This window comes from Leptodactylus fuscus, chromosome 2 (genome assembly GCF_031893055.1).
Source record: "Leptodactylus fuscus isolate aLepFus1 chromosome 2, aLepFus1.hap2, whole genome shotgun sequence".
In the NCBI taxonomy this organism is placed as follows: Eukaryota; Metazoa; Chordata; class Amphibia; order Anura; family Leptodactylidae; genus Leptodactylus; species Leptodactylus fuscus.
In genome coordinates this window covers 236702126-236720474 of record NC_134266.1, presented here as the reverse complement: position 1 = coordinate 236720474, position 18349 = coordinate 236702126, and the positions used below count along the sequence as shown (strand labels likewise).

Genomic DNA, 18349 nt, shown 5'->3' with positions numbered 1-18349 from the left:
GTATAACAGAATGCATACTCGGCCATATGCACGGGGCCTTGGGCAGTTTATCCCTACTGAATTGGGACACTGCTGTTATCAGTATTTTACGCATTGGAGGGGCAGTGCCCACAGCATGAAAAGAATAAAAACGGCAGATATAGAATAGTATTACATATTTTATATTAATATTTTCCAGATCTGTTAACAAACAATTGTGGTCATCAAAAACATTTCCTCTTTAAAACCATATGGAGGTCGATTGGTTTTGATCTTTCCAATTCTCTTCCAGCTAACACAGAACCATTAGTATAAGAACAGCAGAACTTTTCATTGCTTAAAATCTGGTGAAACAGAATAAGATAAAGCACAAACTAGTTTTATTTACATAAGATTGGTATAAAGACAATAGGACATCCGTAAAGCTAAAGCAAACGGCAATGGAAATGTTCCAAGTGGTAAAACTGTGCGGCACACGTTACAAGGATACAAAAAGGTTCAAGTTTGCTTGTAAACATGTTACATTGAACAATGTCCAATAGGCGAACCTACAAGTCATTTACTTAATCTGATTCATAGTGATTGTAAAAACAACAACAAAAAGTATAGATCAGTGAGTAAACTCAGGAATGTATGGCCGGAATAGCCAAAGAGTGGACTCATGTAATACACAAGGAACTACACAGGCAAATGGGAAACCAGATACTTGTATCCCATAGTCTACACATGGCCAGGTGTTAAAATGGAGGACCCAAAATTAAAGGGATTTTCTCGTGAAAACAATCCTTGTCCAAACGCCCTATTAGGGCATATGGACATCATAGAGGGGATCCCTTGTTCAGGACCTCCCCTTTACGAGTCACAAAGAGCCTCTCTATAAGAGTGGCTCCTGTTGTGGCCGACAAACTGCCCTTGCATTACAAGGATGGCCATTCATTTGAATGGCCGCCATTTAATATTATGTGCCTGGCTGATACGCTGCCTCTCCCGGTATAATCAGCTGTTCGCTGCAGGCACCACATTCTCACATTATTTCTGAAATAGCCACATGTGGCCATATTCGGTTTAGCTCCCCTTCCCCCCCCCCAGTCCCTGACCATATGTCAATAATAAAGCCTTGGCTCAGCCCATACATGGCCTCTGGCAATCTAGTACAGATCTATACCCGCAATATATACAGTATATATTCCCACATAACCATATACTGGTGGAGTGGAGGCTGCACATGCTCAGTCACTTTCTGATAGAATAAATGATAGTTATATCATTCTATGAACGATCTCACTGAAAGCAGATGTGTCACCACTCCTGACATGTTTGGTTTACTTTCTCCAGGTCTTTTCTCAGAACTCTGCTTTGTGCCGTTCCTCTATTATTCCTCCCAGAAATTGATGAATAAATTTAAAGTTGAGCGTCGCCGTTTCAATTGCAAATGGTTGCATCCCTACACAGTCCCTATAGACTCAACACTTTCGGACAATGACATCGCAAAGCTACACCCCTCGCAGCTAGTAACTGGCCGAATTAGCAAGGCCGTGGAGTACGAGTCTGACTCAGGGCCAATTTTGGTTGGAGCCTGAGTGAGGGGGAAAAAATAAAGTTACTGAGTATTTAAGTCTTTGATCAAGCTAAGAATTTTACCAATCCAAAGATAAAATGGTAATACCATACAGCGAGGGCTAGATGGACATGGGCTCTGTTTCTGCCGTCAGTCTTCTATGTTTGTTGTATATTTGTCATATTCAATCACTAGCTAATTTTTAATGAATTACAGGAGTTTTACTGATAGACTCTCAGTCACTTAGAAAGGTGCGAGTCAAAGACAGGCTGTGGGAAAGGCAGAGGAGTCAGTCAGTGGTTTGGCTACGGACAGCACAGCCTTGGGAGTCACAGACGAACGGTACAATATGGAATTCTAAGAAAAGTTTCTAAAAGTCTTGTGGGGAAAACACTAATAGTGTCTTATTTAAGAAAGCAAAGGTGGCAATAGGGAGTTATTACTGTCTATATATGATGTATAGACAGTAACCTAGTTATCACATGTAACCAACAGTAAGTGCCCCCCCCCCCCCAATACCTATATCTAAATCTCTCTTCAGATCTGGGTTATTTTGCATGCTTCACTATATTGCGGTTTATGTGCTACACGGCAAGGAAGCGGTAGTCATCCAGAAGTTGTCAGACTCGGGAGATGAGACCCCCATCGAATGTCTCTGGATTCAGAAACGGCGGTGTGCCTGGACTTTATAATGCACTGTGTAAGAAATAAAATGTTACCAGGAATCTGTTGAGGATCACAAAGGGGTTTTGCTCCTATGATCCAGCAGTTCTGGGCTAAAATAAGTGTAGTTCTTCATTGCTTACATATAAAGAATATTTAGAAGGATCTGGTCCACTCATGATCTATCCTGGCTGTATAAAAACCTGTGTGTACATGTAAACAGGCAACATATAAAAAATAGAAAACAAATCACATAATTGTAACCATGGATGAATTGCTATGCTCCGTGTCTTTACAAGGTAGTAGTAACATTGTAACGTATATGGAGTACTGAACTAAAACACACAAGAAAGGAACGTTTACTGACGTCAGGACTGATGTCCCTGCTACAATCGGACAACGTAATGGTGAACTAAAATAATTTACTGAAAACAAGCAGGACATTGTAACTCATTGGTGCCTTAAAAAAATTAATCTGCGTGACGTACAGAAGAGTAATATATAACGGTTAAAAACCCGCATCCTAAACGGTTGGTAAAATAAGACCCCCCCTCCCCCACGTTGGTAGGGCTTGCCAAACCCCCAAAGAACACAGTATATGGCGGTAAGAAAAATAGATGAACTGTGGAACTTTCAAATATATTTTATAAAAATCTTTGAGCTTGTGCAAATCATTCCACCTTAAGTGGTCCTCAAGTTTTAACGTACATTCACTCCTTAGGTCCTTAGCAATGTGCAGACAAGCCTCCCTCTCTCTCGTGTGTTATATTATCGATTATCATCTCAGCAAAACAAATTATTTCCTACACACAGGCATTTGGTTTAGCAGCCCTGTGCAATTTTAACAATACATTTGCGCACTTGTTCAGCCGTCAGCTAATCCCTTTGGCCCATCCCCGTACACATGCATGCTCAGCTGATCATGTATATGTTCTCGGTTGGGAAAGTCATTTTGGCCCATCCCCGAACACATGCACGCTCAGCTGATCATGTGTATGTTCTCGGTTGGGAAAGTCATTTTGGCCCATCCCCGAACACATGCACGCTCAGCTGATCATGTGTATGTTCTAGGTTGGGAGAGGAGAATAAACTGCAACTAGAATTTTCTAGCAATGGCTTATCTCTCTGTGGAACAAGGATTGGGCATGTTGAAATCCAACAGACTGATCCTGATTTTCCCCGACATCTGCAAGCAGGGGAAGTCAGGACACCCCCATATAAATTAGGTGGCCGGCTGATCCTGTTGAAATTTCATTCATTTAGGGGTACGATCATCTGATACCTGACCACACACCTAAAAGAATAGATTTTTGTCTTCTAACACACGCTTTGTCAATATCAATGAGCAAGTTAGTTCTATGCGAGAGAAGTTGCTGTCAGACGCTTCTGATGCCACTTATCTTGAGTCAAACATTCAGGCCACATCGGAAAAATCCAAAATTTGGGATTTATTTTCCGATGTCAGTGGAGGATTCAATTCTAATCCTAAACCAGTAGGACCTGACAAATATATAATATCTATGGGCAGCTTTGATCTTGGCTCTTGGATCACAATCGACCACTGAATAGTGATTTAAGACTTTGGTTTATACCTAATAAGTGGAATGAGGCTCACAATATAACCGCGGCCACTGGAATGGATCACTCACGTACAATGACACCCAATGTGCTAATGCTTGCATTCATGTATTTCTTTGGAGAGATGATTTCAGATATTATAAGACCAGTCACATTCAAGAAAACAAAATCTACTTGCTTCTATCAATCCTATGCTGGATCTGACATGTCTATTTCTTGCCTCCTGTGACCTTTGTATGCATTAGGGCTCGTTCACACGGGGCAAGAGGGGGCAGATTTTGACACCGAATCCACCACCTCATAATAGAGGTCTATGTAGACCACTAGCTTCCTTTTTTCCGTGAGTGGTATGTTCCCGCTCACGGAAAAAAGAAGCAAACTGCCCTTTCTTCAGGCGAATTCAGCCCCCGCGTTCGCCTCGCGACAGCACCTTCCAGACTAGACCCATTCATTTGGGCCTACTCCACAGCGGGAAGCTGCAACAGTCGCATTTTGGTCCTAGTCTGACGCGGATTCCCACATCAAAATCAGCACCAAAATATGCCTAACCATGCCCACTGTGAACTAGCCCTTAAGAGGTCACCGGAGACCTGCGTTGTGTTAGTGAGGAGGTTACTACAGGCAGGGAGAGGGGAAGAGCTAATGTTGGAAGGTGAAGATGTCACATTCCCCCAAAATGTCTTCTAAAGTTTCCAATATCCTATTTATTAATACGATATATTATAACAGTAGGTGTTGTTTAACTTCCATCATGACAGGACTTCTTTAGATACCGAGTATGGTCTATGATTCACAGCTTTTGTGTGGCCCAATTCAATAATCACATCTAAAATATGATCCGTAATAGTAAGGATATAAAAGAAAACAGCTAATGATAAAATAACCATGCACGGTAAAATGTTGGCCTTACACTTACCAAATAAATGTGATTTATCAAGAGAACGTGGACAAGGAAATTAGGTAGAACCTAGCAAATATGGCCAAGTCACAGACATTCATATGGGAGAAGAGAACATACCCATGTATGTAGTAATGCTTTACAGTGTGCTACAAAGGTGTGTGGTTACATATATGCCCTGGTTAAGGTGCCAAGGAGATAACCTTATGACATGCCCTCCTCTGGAGGATCTGCTCAGATACTATACATCAGGCTGCCAATCTCGTAGATGGATGCGACATGCAGCTTAGTAAATCTGTTGTACTTGGAACCACTTGAATGTGCTAAGTGCTATTCCTAAGCTTGGATACTGCTTTCTGGCAAGTGAATAGAATAAGAACTACAAGTATGTACATCAATGACAGCTGACGATACGTCTACAAGCAGTAGTCACCACAGTGTACATAGAGAAAACTATCATTCTAGTTGCCAGCATAATGTACAATCACTGTGACAGAGACAAGTCCTCCAAGCCCAATGGCACGTTACCACTGAGAATGGTCTTGGGAGCAGAGTGCATATATGGATGTAGCTGGAAGTAAGATGGAGTATATGGAAGCCGGGAATGAATGAGGACAATCCAGATCGTAGACATTATTCAGCCACTGAAGAGAATCGCTTGCTCTCTCGCCACAATGGAAAGAAGGCAGTAATGAGAAAGTGCATCGATATTAAGTTCTGTTATTTACCTGCTGGCAATACGGTTGAGTAGTTAGCAAATTTCCAAAAAGACAAATTCATTAAAACATTCAGCATATATAGAACAACATATATTAGTAGGCAACAAAATACTTCTGTATGGATCAAGACAATCGTTCTATCACTTGCATTGTCTATAACAGGGACAGGCAAACGTTAGCTTCACCGCAGCGTGTGAACAAGTGCTAGCCTGGTCAGTCTACAGCCGGCCTGCCCCGGCCTATACTGAAAACTAGTAAAAATGCTAAACCCTCTGCGATTGCCATAGAACAATTCAACATCACCTCCATATTTACCACAAGCGGATCTGAATGTTGATAATTGTTATATTAATATTTACATATTTAAAATATAGGCAGAATATTTTACATTTAAGACCTATCTAATGAAAAATCTAAATTCTACACAGTTGTCTTTTTTTTTTTCTCCCTAAGTTGAACGCCCCCTAGTGGCACGGAGGCTCAGCGGTGTGTGAGCTCTGTTCCACGGCAGCGGGGCACTCATGGCACCATTATGAAGAAGCAGTTTTACTACCTAAGTTTAAGTTAAGAAGACAAAACAAAGCTACAGCTGCAAATAGGAAGGATTTTAAAAAAATAAATCCTTTCAAAATTAAATAAATCTCCACCGAAGAACTAGGTAAGAGTACATGCAGGAGGCCCACTTTTTGCCAGCACCACCAATGCTGTACCCCCACCGACCGTTCTGTAGCTAAGATACAGTTAACGTCCAGTGACTTGCTTTTTAATACTACCGAAGCACAGTGTTCCCTTTCGTAAGTAATGTGGACAGACCATGATCTACTAGAGGTTATGCTAAAAAGATAACACACGTTTTAAACTATTATCAAGCATTGGAATTTTTTTTACGTGAAAATTTTGACAAAAATAATAACCCGGTTGTATGCCTTGAGTGGTTAATTTAAAGTCTATTGTCTTTACATGTTGTATGCAACATAGATGGGATCCAATTGATCCGCTAAGAAACTGTCCCGTAGATGCATTCGTTGCTTTTCCCCTCGAGAGTTGATGGGGATGACTCCGGGATCTACCACCACCACAACGCCCACGATCAAGTAATGTTCTTCCAGCACAACGTTGGTCACTAGAGGAACCAGGTCCAGAGCTTCCTGTTCGGAGCCACAAAGCTCGACCACGACCACCAACAAGTTGGTCCATGTGAACACAGCACTGTTTTCAAAGGAAGAAGCATGAAAAAAAAATATTTTACTATAAAAGAAATGTTATATTGTGAAGTTGTATAAATCTTACAAGTAGAGGCCATATTCATAAAATAATATTATATATAGAGTAGTAGCAGCTCAGCAATGGAGTCACCAATTCTCATGTGGAAGACACAATTTGATTCAGGTAACCCTAACCATGATATGCTGGATTCTGGTGACAAACTCCCTTTAAGGAACTATGCAAATGGATCCTATTGTGATGAATTATGTTATGTATTGTAGAGCTAATATTCACGCCTGAAAAAAATTCCTTGATGTAAAGACTGCAAGCTCTGCGCAGGAACTGATCAAGCATGGGGTTCTGCAAGATGTCTGCTAAACAGCAGAAATCTGCTCTGCATAATAATATGGTTAACCCACTTTGGTTCAGGAGACGACGAGTAAAGCAGGGTTATGGGTATTATATACAGAATTATCTAACAATATATAATAAAACATACATATATATATATATATATATATATATATATATATATATATATATATTTTTTTTATTTTTTTTTTATGCACACACCCATAGATTTTATTTCAAGAGGGACTCTGATCGGAGCTTAAAAGGGAATATCTGGTTTCTAACATTGATGGTCTATGGATATTCGATCTACAAGGGTCCCCCTCCTAAAATCACCACAGATCAATGGTACCCAGACAGATTGTTTACATACTGGGAGCCATGCTGTTCACCCGCTGTACTGTCCCATAGATCTCAATGGGTCCATCAATGTGAGAAACTGGTTAACCGCTTTAATGTTTCTACAGAAGTTTCTAAATGTGTTTGTTTTATCTCACTCTATGATCTGACAAAAGGCAAAAGTCCTCCTCCATAACGCGGAAAACTTTCCTGCATCTTGAAATCTACAGGGCAACATCTCTGAGACTTCGTTCCTTAGCTCTTCTGATCTAACTGCTTGGCTGGGCTGATATACTGGGTTCTGGTGACAAATACTTTAACTCTTTATAAATGTTACCTATATACACTATCTTATCTAACTGTTTATCTCCCTTAGCCATCCATCTCCATCTACATCATACGTACCACTCAGCAATGCTCCGGTGTGTGCGGGACACTGAGGTTTCAATGTCAATAGGATGGTAGCGCAGCCCCCTCAGCTCCAGTGTTTCATCCAGCGCGCCAACAACAAATAAGGCATCGTGCCGTTCTACAACAAAGATGGAAACAAGTAGCTGAGCAAAAAACATACATTATAATACCAAACCAAGAAAAAGATGCCAGATTTAAAGTAAAGACTGCTGACACCAGTATAGGACTATATGTGTAAGCCATTACTTTACCTCCACTCGCATCTGTCAGTTCTGTTCTACGGACAAAGCCAAGGTATCCAGTTCTTGCCCAAAGAGTCTGGGTGTCCCCAAAGCTGAGCTTGGTGTTAAAGTGATCAGCCTGCAGACTTTCACTGTCATATATAGTGTAGTATCCACTGGCTGTGTGCGGACTGTTCACCCATATCTATGGTAAAATAAGAAGTCAGTGGTCAGAAATACAACAATGCAAGCTGAGCAATAGGAGATGACAAAACAGAGCCTATAGTGTTACATAATAACATGGCGGTGTTATTTCCTCACATGAACATCTACAGGTGATGCAATTTGTCAGTCTCATAACTGCTGAACTATCTTAATACGTAGCTGTTGTTTTATTTGACTTCTAAGGATAAGGCTATGTTCACATTTGCATGGAGTCTTGTGCCTGCCAAAAATTGCCGGACAAAAAAAAGTCCGACAGGTCTGGAATTTCACTGTGACAAAAACAGACCCCATTATAGTCAACGGGGTCCATCAGGTTCCATTCCAGTCCTTCATAGAACAGATGCGTTTTGTCCAATTTTCTGGTTCTCTGATTAATTATAATTATATAATTTTATATTTTACATTATTTATCAGATTTTCCCCTCTGTAAAAAGAGGAAAATCTGCCCCATAATTGTCTCTCATTTAGAAACAATCCCAGAAACATGCAGGACATATAAAGAGAAGTACTGACTTGTACTGATGTGAGTTGTGATAAAAAGCTCATAAAACTAAGCCTATTATCTCAGACCCTCCCCATAGACTTCTATAGAGATGAGTAATCTGAGTCATGACTGCCAGACAGATATAGCAGGGATTTTCACAGTGAAACTCAGTTAAGCAGAGGGAGGGGAGCCTGCCTGATAAGAGCAGATAGAGGCATTTCTCTCTGATACGATATATTACAAAGTTCCTTACAATGTGCCTGCTTAAGTCTAAAAGTCCCTATCACAAATATATCAATCATGTAAACAATGGGTTAAAGATCAAATAGCCAGAAAGTACAGTGCCATTGTACTGCTGCTAAAATTACAAAAAGTTCTACAAATTAGTAAAATATTTTGTTTCACCTTCTCACCATTTTAATATATGTATGACAATGAAAGAGAACATTTCTGATTCCATTCAGAGGCTGCAAACCAGTAGAGAGCTGGTCCTGCTCCGTACCTAGAAGCCGGTGCCACTGCTAGACAATGCTCTGTGAGCTAAATGAACAGTTTGCAATGCTGGGGTCCTGGGTTTGAATCTGAGTTTTCCGAGTGTTTGTGTGGGTTTTCTCTGGGTACTCTGGTTTTCTGTATAACAGCTGACCCTTGTGGGTGTTGGGTCTTTGATGTCCCTACTCCACAATTCTCCCTACACTTTCTGTCCCGAGTGTGAGAAAAGTGCAAATGCTTGTCATTGTCTGAATGTAAAGAGGTTTTCGCATTCAGTGACACTAAGCAAATGATGACAATTGTGAGGAACTGAAATGAAGTATATTACAAAATTAGAGAACTTTTAATTTAAGGAGTGATTTTTATTAACATGAATCTTGGAAGCAAAATGGTTCAAAGTCCATATATTTATAATGAAATATTTGACATAGGGGGATATGAAGGATAACAAAACCATCTACTGTCCATAAGAAATGTCACCCCATTTACACCTACCTCACCAAGATGAGAATCTCCCAGGGGTCCTTTGGTCTCTGGATTAACAATAATCACTGTGACTCCAGGTAAAATCTAATAAAATAGATAATATGAACGTGTAATGTAGTGAACATTCAACTACCGTACTATAGTAAAGGCTTAGACTTCTAGGGCAGGGCTAGGCAATTTTTAGCACTTCAGCTGTTGTGGAACTACAAGTCACAGCATACCTACTTCTGAAGCTTAGAGCTACTCATAGAAGAGAGTGAAGCATGCTGGGAGTTGTAGTTCTATAACAGTTGGATTGCCAAAGGTTGATGAATCCTGTTTTAGGGGATAGTAAGCTATAAATGCACATTATAAAGGAATAATAACTAGGGAACAACCGAACTGCAAAGAGAACCTTTCACCACCTCCAACACTGCTCCACCGATTCCACCACAGTTGGAATTTTTTTCTCTAGCTCCCACCATTCCAGAACAATCAGTGCAGTTAGTTTTGGTGTCCGATATAATTATGCTCTGTACTGTCAAGTGGGTAGTCTCAGGTAGGAGAAGAAAAGGGATTCAATGGAGCAGTGCTGACTAAAGGAACTGGAGTTGTTGGAAGTCGTGAAAGATCCTTTTTAAGTATTAGTTTTGCTATTGTACCCCATCTTTTACTGGTGCATTGTAGGGTTATACTTTTTGCGAAGGTAGTAATTATTAAAAATGGTGGTGGCTTACCTTTCCAGACTCTAGGAGGAGCAAACTCTGGGGAGACCCCCTCTCCACTAAGCGTACCCTTAATATTGGAAAGAAACACTGATCAATTACTCTGTTTTTCAATCTTATTGTGCCTATGTGTTCTACATAAATATATTAAACACCTGGTAGGTAAAGTTCAGAAGTTAAATATATATATATATATATATATATATATATATATATATATATATATATATATATATATTTTACTGTTGCTGGTGGGGCAAGTGACAAGCCAGGGTGAATTAGGATCTGCAGACATGAAGGGGACTGGAATAATGGATTGGCTGTGGAGATGCAGTCATAAAAGGTTGAAACCAGAAAGGCATCAAAAATGGCAGGTTACCACCATGCTCTTCAGTGCCACCTGCTGTTAGTCCGTCTCAATATGACAATGGAAAGGTCGGACTAATAGGCTTGAATACAAGACAGTACAGACACTGCTGTACACCTCGTTTTTGTTCCTTTGTCACTGTAAACACTGAGCGTGCCAAGGGTTGTGGCCATCCCCTGCTTGCCAAGCAGCTATTGTGGACATAAAGGAGCTGCAGACAAGGGTGTTTTGTGCACCTCTATGTATTATCCTCTAGCCACAGGTGACAAAGTGAAGGTGAACAGCTGCTCCTCTGTATATTGTTTTAAGTGTATTCAACACAAACTAATGCCAGTAACATTAACACACATTTGCACAGGGTATGTGCTGCACACAATACAGGGTTTTAGGCCTGTATAATGCATGTGATCTGCTGTTAGCTGGTCAGAGGGTCTTTTTACATTGGCCAATGACTGAAGACTTTGACAAACTCTCCTTCAGCTGATCATCATCTGTAAAAGACCCTTAAAGACAAAGGAGTAACTCTGCACCCAGACCCCAGAGCTTTGGGGGCCCGTAAGAGTTCTCCTTCTAATATATGGAGACCAGTACAATAAACAATACATTGTATTACAGATTTTTTACTGGCCAAGGAACTTCATGATATGCCCTGCTTAAAGAATTAAGATTCTCCCTACAAGTACATGGTTACATACAGTAAACAGATTGTATTCAACTGTACTACAAATGTGAATATGATGGTGTTAAGATTTAAACTAACTCTATCCTGAGACATGGGGAATATACAATATAATCTGATTCCCAGGATGTATTTAGGAAAACAGTATCTCTGTACGCTGCCTCTTAGGACAGTCCCCTTATCATGATGCATGACTTTAAGGGGGCTGTCCTAAGAGGCAGCGTACAGAGACACCGTTCTCCTAAATACATCCTGGGAAACAGATTTGCATATTCCCCATAATCCCGTAGTGGAGCAAAAATGGCTTTGTAAGTCTCCATATGCCTGCAAAGGTGCCTACTCCTCAAGGAGTGTTATTATCCCCCATCCTGAGACATTGAAAGTTTAGACACAGACAACTATAAGGGAAAGCCACACAAATGTAATATCTGTCATACACATGCAAGCTCAGCTCAGGCCAGGTGTGCAAGTGTTCTGAATGGAGAGGGAAGTAATCTGCTGCCAGACACCTCTGACCTTCTGTAAGAGCAAAAGAATCATTCCCGCTAAAATTCAATAAGTCTATCCCTCGACACAAGCCAAATAAATGTTGGCCAAGTAGCCTATACACATTATAGGGATGGCTGATCCTGCCGAAAAAGGTTTCACATATCCTCAGTCTAATGAGTTCTTACTGTAGTTTGTCTTGTTCTTTAAGGCAACTGCGCAGTCCACAGAATGGTTGTTTAAGCATCGCTTTTTGGGGTGTGCGCTGAGTCAGTGCCCCCGAGAAACCAGCAGACATGATGACAGCCATAACTGAGGACGGGCAGCTTTGAAGCAAGTTCTATACTTGGCACTAGTAACAACTACTTGTTGAATGCTAGGACTTGTGATGTCAGACACTTCTAAGCCGTACAGTGTCATCCAGTCTTGTGGATTCTGAATTTTGACTTATATAAAGGCGTAAGCACGGACCACATGAAGCAGCTCATGAGAGACATAGATTGTGATATGAAGGTCATTGCAGCAGGTTTTATCCTGTCACTTGTCAGACAGCCAGAGACAGCAGACCTGCCAGCACCAAATGCAATAGCCTGACATTAGTATCCCGTGAGGTCCTGGTGAGGATAATCATTTTAGACAGAACGAGTAATGACTTGGATGTGTGATGAAAATCTGGCAAAACGTATAAGGTATTTAATCATTCCGCACCTCATAGGATATATACACATTACTATGTAGGATTATTATTACTGCATATAGAGGGCCAGTCACTTCCACTCTTTCACCATGTCTGACAGATTGCGCTTTACTTTCACATTTTTATTTTAAAATTTATTTTTTAAGAATTTTAGATAAAAGAAGTTTTAAGTCTATATTAAGAAAAAAAAAAAGAAACCAAAAAATCTCACAATTCCAACGTTAGTTATTAAGCCTAAAACCTTCTGTGACTTCCTGTTTCCTATAAAAGGACAATGGGTCATAGACACAATGGTTTAGAGCAGACCTTATTGATTTCTATGGGAGAGTTTTCTAGGCATGCTCTGTGACCTGGGTGGAGGTAATTATGCAAAGAGGAAGTACGGTAGATAAGATGTGAAATCTCATATAGTCGGTGGGATAGTCTCATATAGGTGGCTTCTGTGTGTGTGTGTATATATATATATTTATTAATATATATATATATATATATATATATATATATATATATATATATTACACACACACACACGCCACCTGTGATCATCACTATGCGGATAAGTGAGGTGACTGCTGTAAAGAAATCTCTGATATAAAACAGGACTTCTCAACATATTTCATATGTCATAGTGGCCAATGCCAAAAGTGCAGGATTTTTAATATAGATATATTTTTTTTAAATACATAACACATTTAAAAAAAAAAAAAACCTCACCAAATATTCTTTAAAAATATGATAAAAAAAAAAAAATAGGTCAATTTCTGGCATTGCCTTTAAGACTAGGCCTACATTAATGAATGATATATGCAGCAAAATAATTACTAGATGGAAGTATAACTATCTAACCTCTAGCTCCGCTGTATGGCAGACCGCCTTTGTGCTACTGGTTTCCATCACAGCCATCATTTCTGGTATGCCTGGTACTGCTGTGTACTCATCAATAATAAAGATATAGGGCCTCAGCACTGCAGCCTGCCCCCACCACGGGCACAAGGAGCGCCAGTTACAGGGTGCATTGTATAATAGATCATGCAAGGATTCATGAACTAAATATAACTACTCGCTAGTTTTTGCTCTTTCACCTCTCAGCATAGACCAGGCACGGTTATATATTTATATAACAACTATATACATTTTAGTATTGTTATGAAACCAAATACCTGTCATGCCGAAGGGATTTGAGATCCACATACACTGTTGTAGGATCTGGCCCTGAGGTTCCCTGGAAAATAAATGAAGACACAATTTATATAAATGCAGGAAGACGGGTACTTTATGAATAAAACAACCTGTACAAAATACTGAAGGGCTTCAAGCATTTTTAATGTACGTGCAATGAAAAATAAAAATGTCATTGCTCCGTTAGACGACCATGTACAGTACCTAGGTGAAGCCTTTCCCTGAAGATCTCAGCTATTTGTGCTGAAGACATCTCCTTCCTAATTCCCAGACAAGACATTGCTATTGCAGTCAGTAAGTAAAACTAATAATATGACGTAGCCTGACCAACCTAAAGACATAGGGCAAGTGCGATAACAGTCCCTAAACCCATTTTGGTAAAATTTATCTTTCTTCAACTCTTTTAACAATGAACTGGTGAAAAAAAGGAGGGAATTTAATTCCCTTTAATTCTACATTTGAGACTTGACTTCACGCTATACGATGCACTTTTTTTTTTTTTTTTTTACCTGTAAACATATTGCAGTATTAACTCTTGATCCAAAGGTAGTACTGACAGCACGTGGAGACAGACCAATATCTTTGAAAAGCTTGGAAAAGGAGTACGTGAGGATAACTCTTGGACGTTCTTCTGCCACCACAACACAAGTCCGTACATAAGACAGATTTATTCCTCTCGTCTGTAAGAGACAATACCAGATTAGCGCCTTTACACCATCTCAGTGTGAACCCATCTAGACTCACATAATAAGTGTACCACACTTACCTTCAGCACCTCAATCTGGTTCCCAAGTCCCTTGGAGCACATCTCCATTACTGAATAGGAACAGAATGTGTCTCTAATCTTGTACTGACTTACTGCAGACAGCCAAAGGAATAGGTTGGATTCCAACTCCATAGGAGGAATTAATATAGACTGGTGACCAGAGTAAACACTGCAAAGGACATGGAAATGGTAAAATATTGCTAGAACTGTTCACACCTGTTATTACCCTGACACATTTACAGTGCACTATACAAAGTAAAGACAATGGAGATGATCCCTATAGGATGTGATTTGTTTCACCTACTGAGTCTAAGGGCTAGTTCACACGTGTGCATATTCCGTCGCGGCTGCTGCGAGGGGATGCCGGTGCAGTGCACGGCATCCCGTCACGGCTTTCCGCTCCGGATTAGGCCCAAATGAATGGGCCTAATCCGGAGGGTGCTATCGCGAGTTGGACACCACGGCTGATTCAGCCACGGAATCTGCCTGAAGAAAGGGCAGCTCGTTTCTTTTTTCCTCTAGTGGAAAAAAGAACGCTAGCGGTCTACATAGACCACCATTGTGAGGGGGTGAATTGACGTGGATTTCGTGCCAAAATCTGCCCCCTCTTGCCCCTAAGTATCCAATAATTCCCCTCAGGGTTTGTTTTTGCCCTTCTTTTTAACCAGTATTCCAAAGCATTACACCTGGCAGTGCAAAACTGAAACTATTTGCCTGTGCCTCTGCTTGGCCCCCAGCTGCCATTGATACCCATCAGCACCCTGTCACTTTTCTTAGATACCAAGGTGACTATACAGCGTGACATGTAAATAATTAAAGGGCCGGGGTAAGAGGGAACCTCTGCTGTGGGCCAATGCCAGAATCAGATGTTAACTGTACAGTCATGGCCAAAAGTTTTGAGAATGACACAAATCTTCTATTTTCACATGATCTGCTGCCCTCTGGTTTTTATGTGTGTTTGTCAGATGTTTTTATCACATACAGAAATATAATTGCAATCATATTATGAGTAACAAAAGCTTATATTGACAGAATGAGTTAATGCAGCAAGTCAATATTTGCAGTGTTGACCCTTCTTCTTCAGGACCTCTGTAATTCTCCCTGGCATGCTCTCAATCAACTTCTGGACCAAATCCTGACTGACAGCAGTCCATTCTTGCACAATCAATGCTTGCATTTTGTCAGAATTTGTAGGTTTTTGTTTGTCCACCCGTCTCTTGATGATTGACCACAAGTTCTCAATGGGATTAAGATCTGGGGAGTTTCCAGGCCATGGACCCAAAATCTCTGTGTTTTGTTCCCTGAGCCATTTAGTTATCACCTTTGCTTTATGGCAAGGTGCTCCATCATGCTGGAAAAGGCATTGTTGATCGCCAAACTGCTCTTGGACGGTTGGGAGAAGTTGATCTTGGAGGACATTCTGGGGACCATTCTTTATTCATGGCTGTGTTTTTAGGCAAGACTGTGAGAGAGCCGATTCCCTTGGCTGAGAAGCAACCCCACACATGAATGGTTTCAGGATGCTTTACAGTTGGCATGAGACAAGACTGGTGGTAGCGCTCACCTCGTCTTCTCCGAATAAGCTGTTTTCCAGATGTCCCAAACAATCGAAAAGGGGATTCATCAGGGAAAATGACTTTAGCAGTCCACTCCCTGTACCTTTTGCAGAATATCAGTCTGTCCCTGATGTTTTTTTCTGGAGAGAAGTGGCTTCTTCGCTGCCCTCCTTGAGACCAGGCCTTTCTCCAAGAGTCTCCGCCTCACAGTGCCTGCAGATGCACTCACACCTGCCTACTGCCATTCCTGAGCAAGCTCTGCACTGCTGGTAGCCCGATCCCGCAGCTGAAACACTTTTAAGAGACGGTCCTGGCGCTTGCTGGACTTTCTTGGGCACCCTGGAGCCTTTTTGCCAACAATGGAACCTCTCTCCTTGAAGTTCTTGATGATGCGATAGATTGTTGACTGAGGTGCAATCTTTCTAGCTGTGATACTCTTCCCTGTTAGGCCATTTTTGTGCAGTGCAATGATGACTGCACGTGTTTCTTTAGAAATAACCATGGTTAACAGAAGAGAAACAATGATGCCAAGCACCAGCCTCCTTTTAAAGTATCCAGTGGTGTCATTCTTACTTAATCATGACAGATTGATCTCAAGCCCTGTCCTCATCAACACCCACACCTGTGTTAATGGAGCAATCACTGAAACAATGTTAGCTGATCCTTTTAAAGCAGGGCTGCAATGATGTTGAAATGTGTTTTGGGGGATAAAGTTCATTTTCTAGGCAAATATTGACTTTACAAGTAATTGCTGTTAAGCTGATCACTCTTTATAACATTCTGGAGTATATGAAAATTGCCATTAGAACAACTGAAGCAGTAGACTTTGTAAAAATTAATATTTGTATCATTCTCAAAACTTTTGGCCATGATTGTACACTATGACCATAATTTGTGTAGTTACTGGCAGTAAAATGAGAGTTGTGCTGTGCTACATCTGTATATATTAATGCACAGAAATGGATATGACATGATATAGGATCAGGGATTTTTTAAACTTTCCACAAATTTCAAACCAACCTGCAAAGGCACCAAAGTACAAAACCAAGTCCACAATAAGGATCCAGACATATGGCAATTTGGCGCGTTGAGTACAGCTCACACTGTAATTTTATCGCCCGGCAAAGTGCATTTACAGATCCATGGGACATCTGCAACATAAATGAGATTACATGAATCAGGACCTGCGCTTAAACACGGTTGTATCCAGTGGTAAGAGTATTATTAGAAGATTTGCCCCTTTTTAAAACAAAAAACACACACATACAAACATGGTTTGCTGCTTGAAACTTGGTTGGATGTCATCCTAGGACCCAGTCCTGCAAGGCGACAGTGGCAACCACTGAGCCTACTTGACACTTGCATGCAAAAAAAAGGACATGCGCACTTTTCTTGGGTTTTACCAGAAAACTGCACGTGTATTGTAACATGAAAATGTATAGTCTGTGTAGATAACATTAAAAAATCAAGGAGAGGTTCCATTTGCTCCGCTGTCTGGTTGTTTATATGGACACTTCAAAAATTGTAAACTGAATAATAATAAGGGGTGCAGGTCTGTAACATGTCTGCTGAATCAGCAAGTGATGAGTTCTATAAGCAATAAAAAAAATCAGCTAAGTATATCTCCCTGTGGCACCAGCACACAGACTTACTTATAGAAATGCACCAGATTGGCCAAACCCCCCCCCCCCCAAAAAAACCCCAAAAAAAACAAAAAAAAAAAACAGAACAACTGGTATACACTCACCGGCCACTTTATTAGGTACACCTGTACAACTGCTCGTTAACACTTAATTTCTAATCAGCCAATCACATGGCGGCAACTCAGTGCATTTAGGCATTTAGACATGGTCAAGACAATCTCCTGCAGTTCAAACCGAGCATCAGTATGGGGAAGAAAGGTGATTTGAGTGTTTTGAACGTGGCATGGTTGTTGGTGCCAGAAGGGCTGGTCTGAGTATTTCAGAAACTGCTGATCTACTGGGATTTTCACGCACAACCATCTCTAGGGTTTACAGAGAATGGTCCGAAAAAGAAAAAACATCCAGTGAGCGGCAGTTCTGTGGGCGGAAATGCGTTGTTGATGCCAGAGGTCAGAGGAGAATGGCCAGACTGGTTCGAGCTGATAGAAAGGCAACAGTGACTCAAATAGCCGCCCGTTAAAACCAAGGTAGCCAGAAGAGCATCTCTGAACGCACAGTACGTCGAACTTTGAGGCAGATGGGCTACAGCAGCAGAAGACCACACCGGGTGCCACTCCTTTCAGCTAAGAACAGGAAACTGAGGCTACAATTTGCACAAGCTC

At 40.9% G+C, this 18349-nt stretch overlaps 1 protein-coding gene and 1 long non-coding RNA gene across 3 annotated transcripts in view; both read right to left on the bottom strand.

The window, feature by feature from the left end:
* Window positions 1–342: 342 nt before the first annotated feature.
* Window positions 343–2170, bottom strand: LOC142193902 (uncharacterized). Its single transcript, XR_012715003.1, has 2 exons — window positions 2057–2170; window positions 343–1915 (listed from the first exon to the last, which is right to left on the bottom strand). It is a non-coding gene; the product is annotated as an uncharacterized LOC142193902 (long non-coding RNA).
* Window positions 2171–4365: 2195 nt separating this feature from the next.
* DIP2B (disco interacting protein 2 homolog B) overlaps window positions 4366–18349 on the bottom strand; it is a 147694-nt gene continuing 133710 nt past the window's right edge. For both annotated transcript variants that reach the window (XM_075265875.1, XM_075265877.1), the window contains exons 30-38: window positions 17065–17195; window positions 14489–14657; window positions 14232–14402; window positions 13704–13765; window positions 10327–10384; window positions 9620–9694; window positions 7954–8128; window positions 7697–7820; window positions 4366–6604 (exon numbers count right to left, since the gene is read on the bottom strand). In XM_075265875.1, the coding sequence (XP_075121976.1) occupies window positions 6352–6604; window positions 7697–7820; window positions 7954–8128; window positions 9620–9694; window positions 10327–10384; window positions 13704–13765; window positions 14232–14402; window positions 14489–14657; window positions 17065–17195 (1218 nt within the window). In that variant the 3' untranslated portion in view covers window positions 4366–6351. The remainder of the gene's footprint in view (window positions 6605–7696; window positions 7821–7953; window positions 8129–9619; window positions 9695–10326; window positions 10385–13703; window positions 13766–14231; window positions 14403–14488; window positions 14658–17064; window positions 17196–18349) is intronic.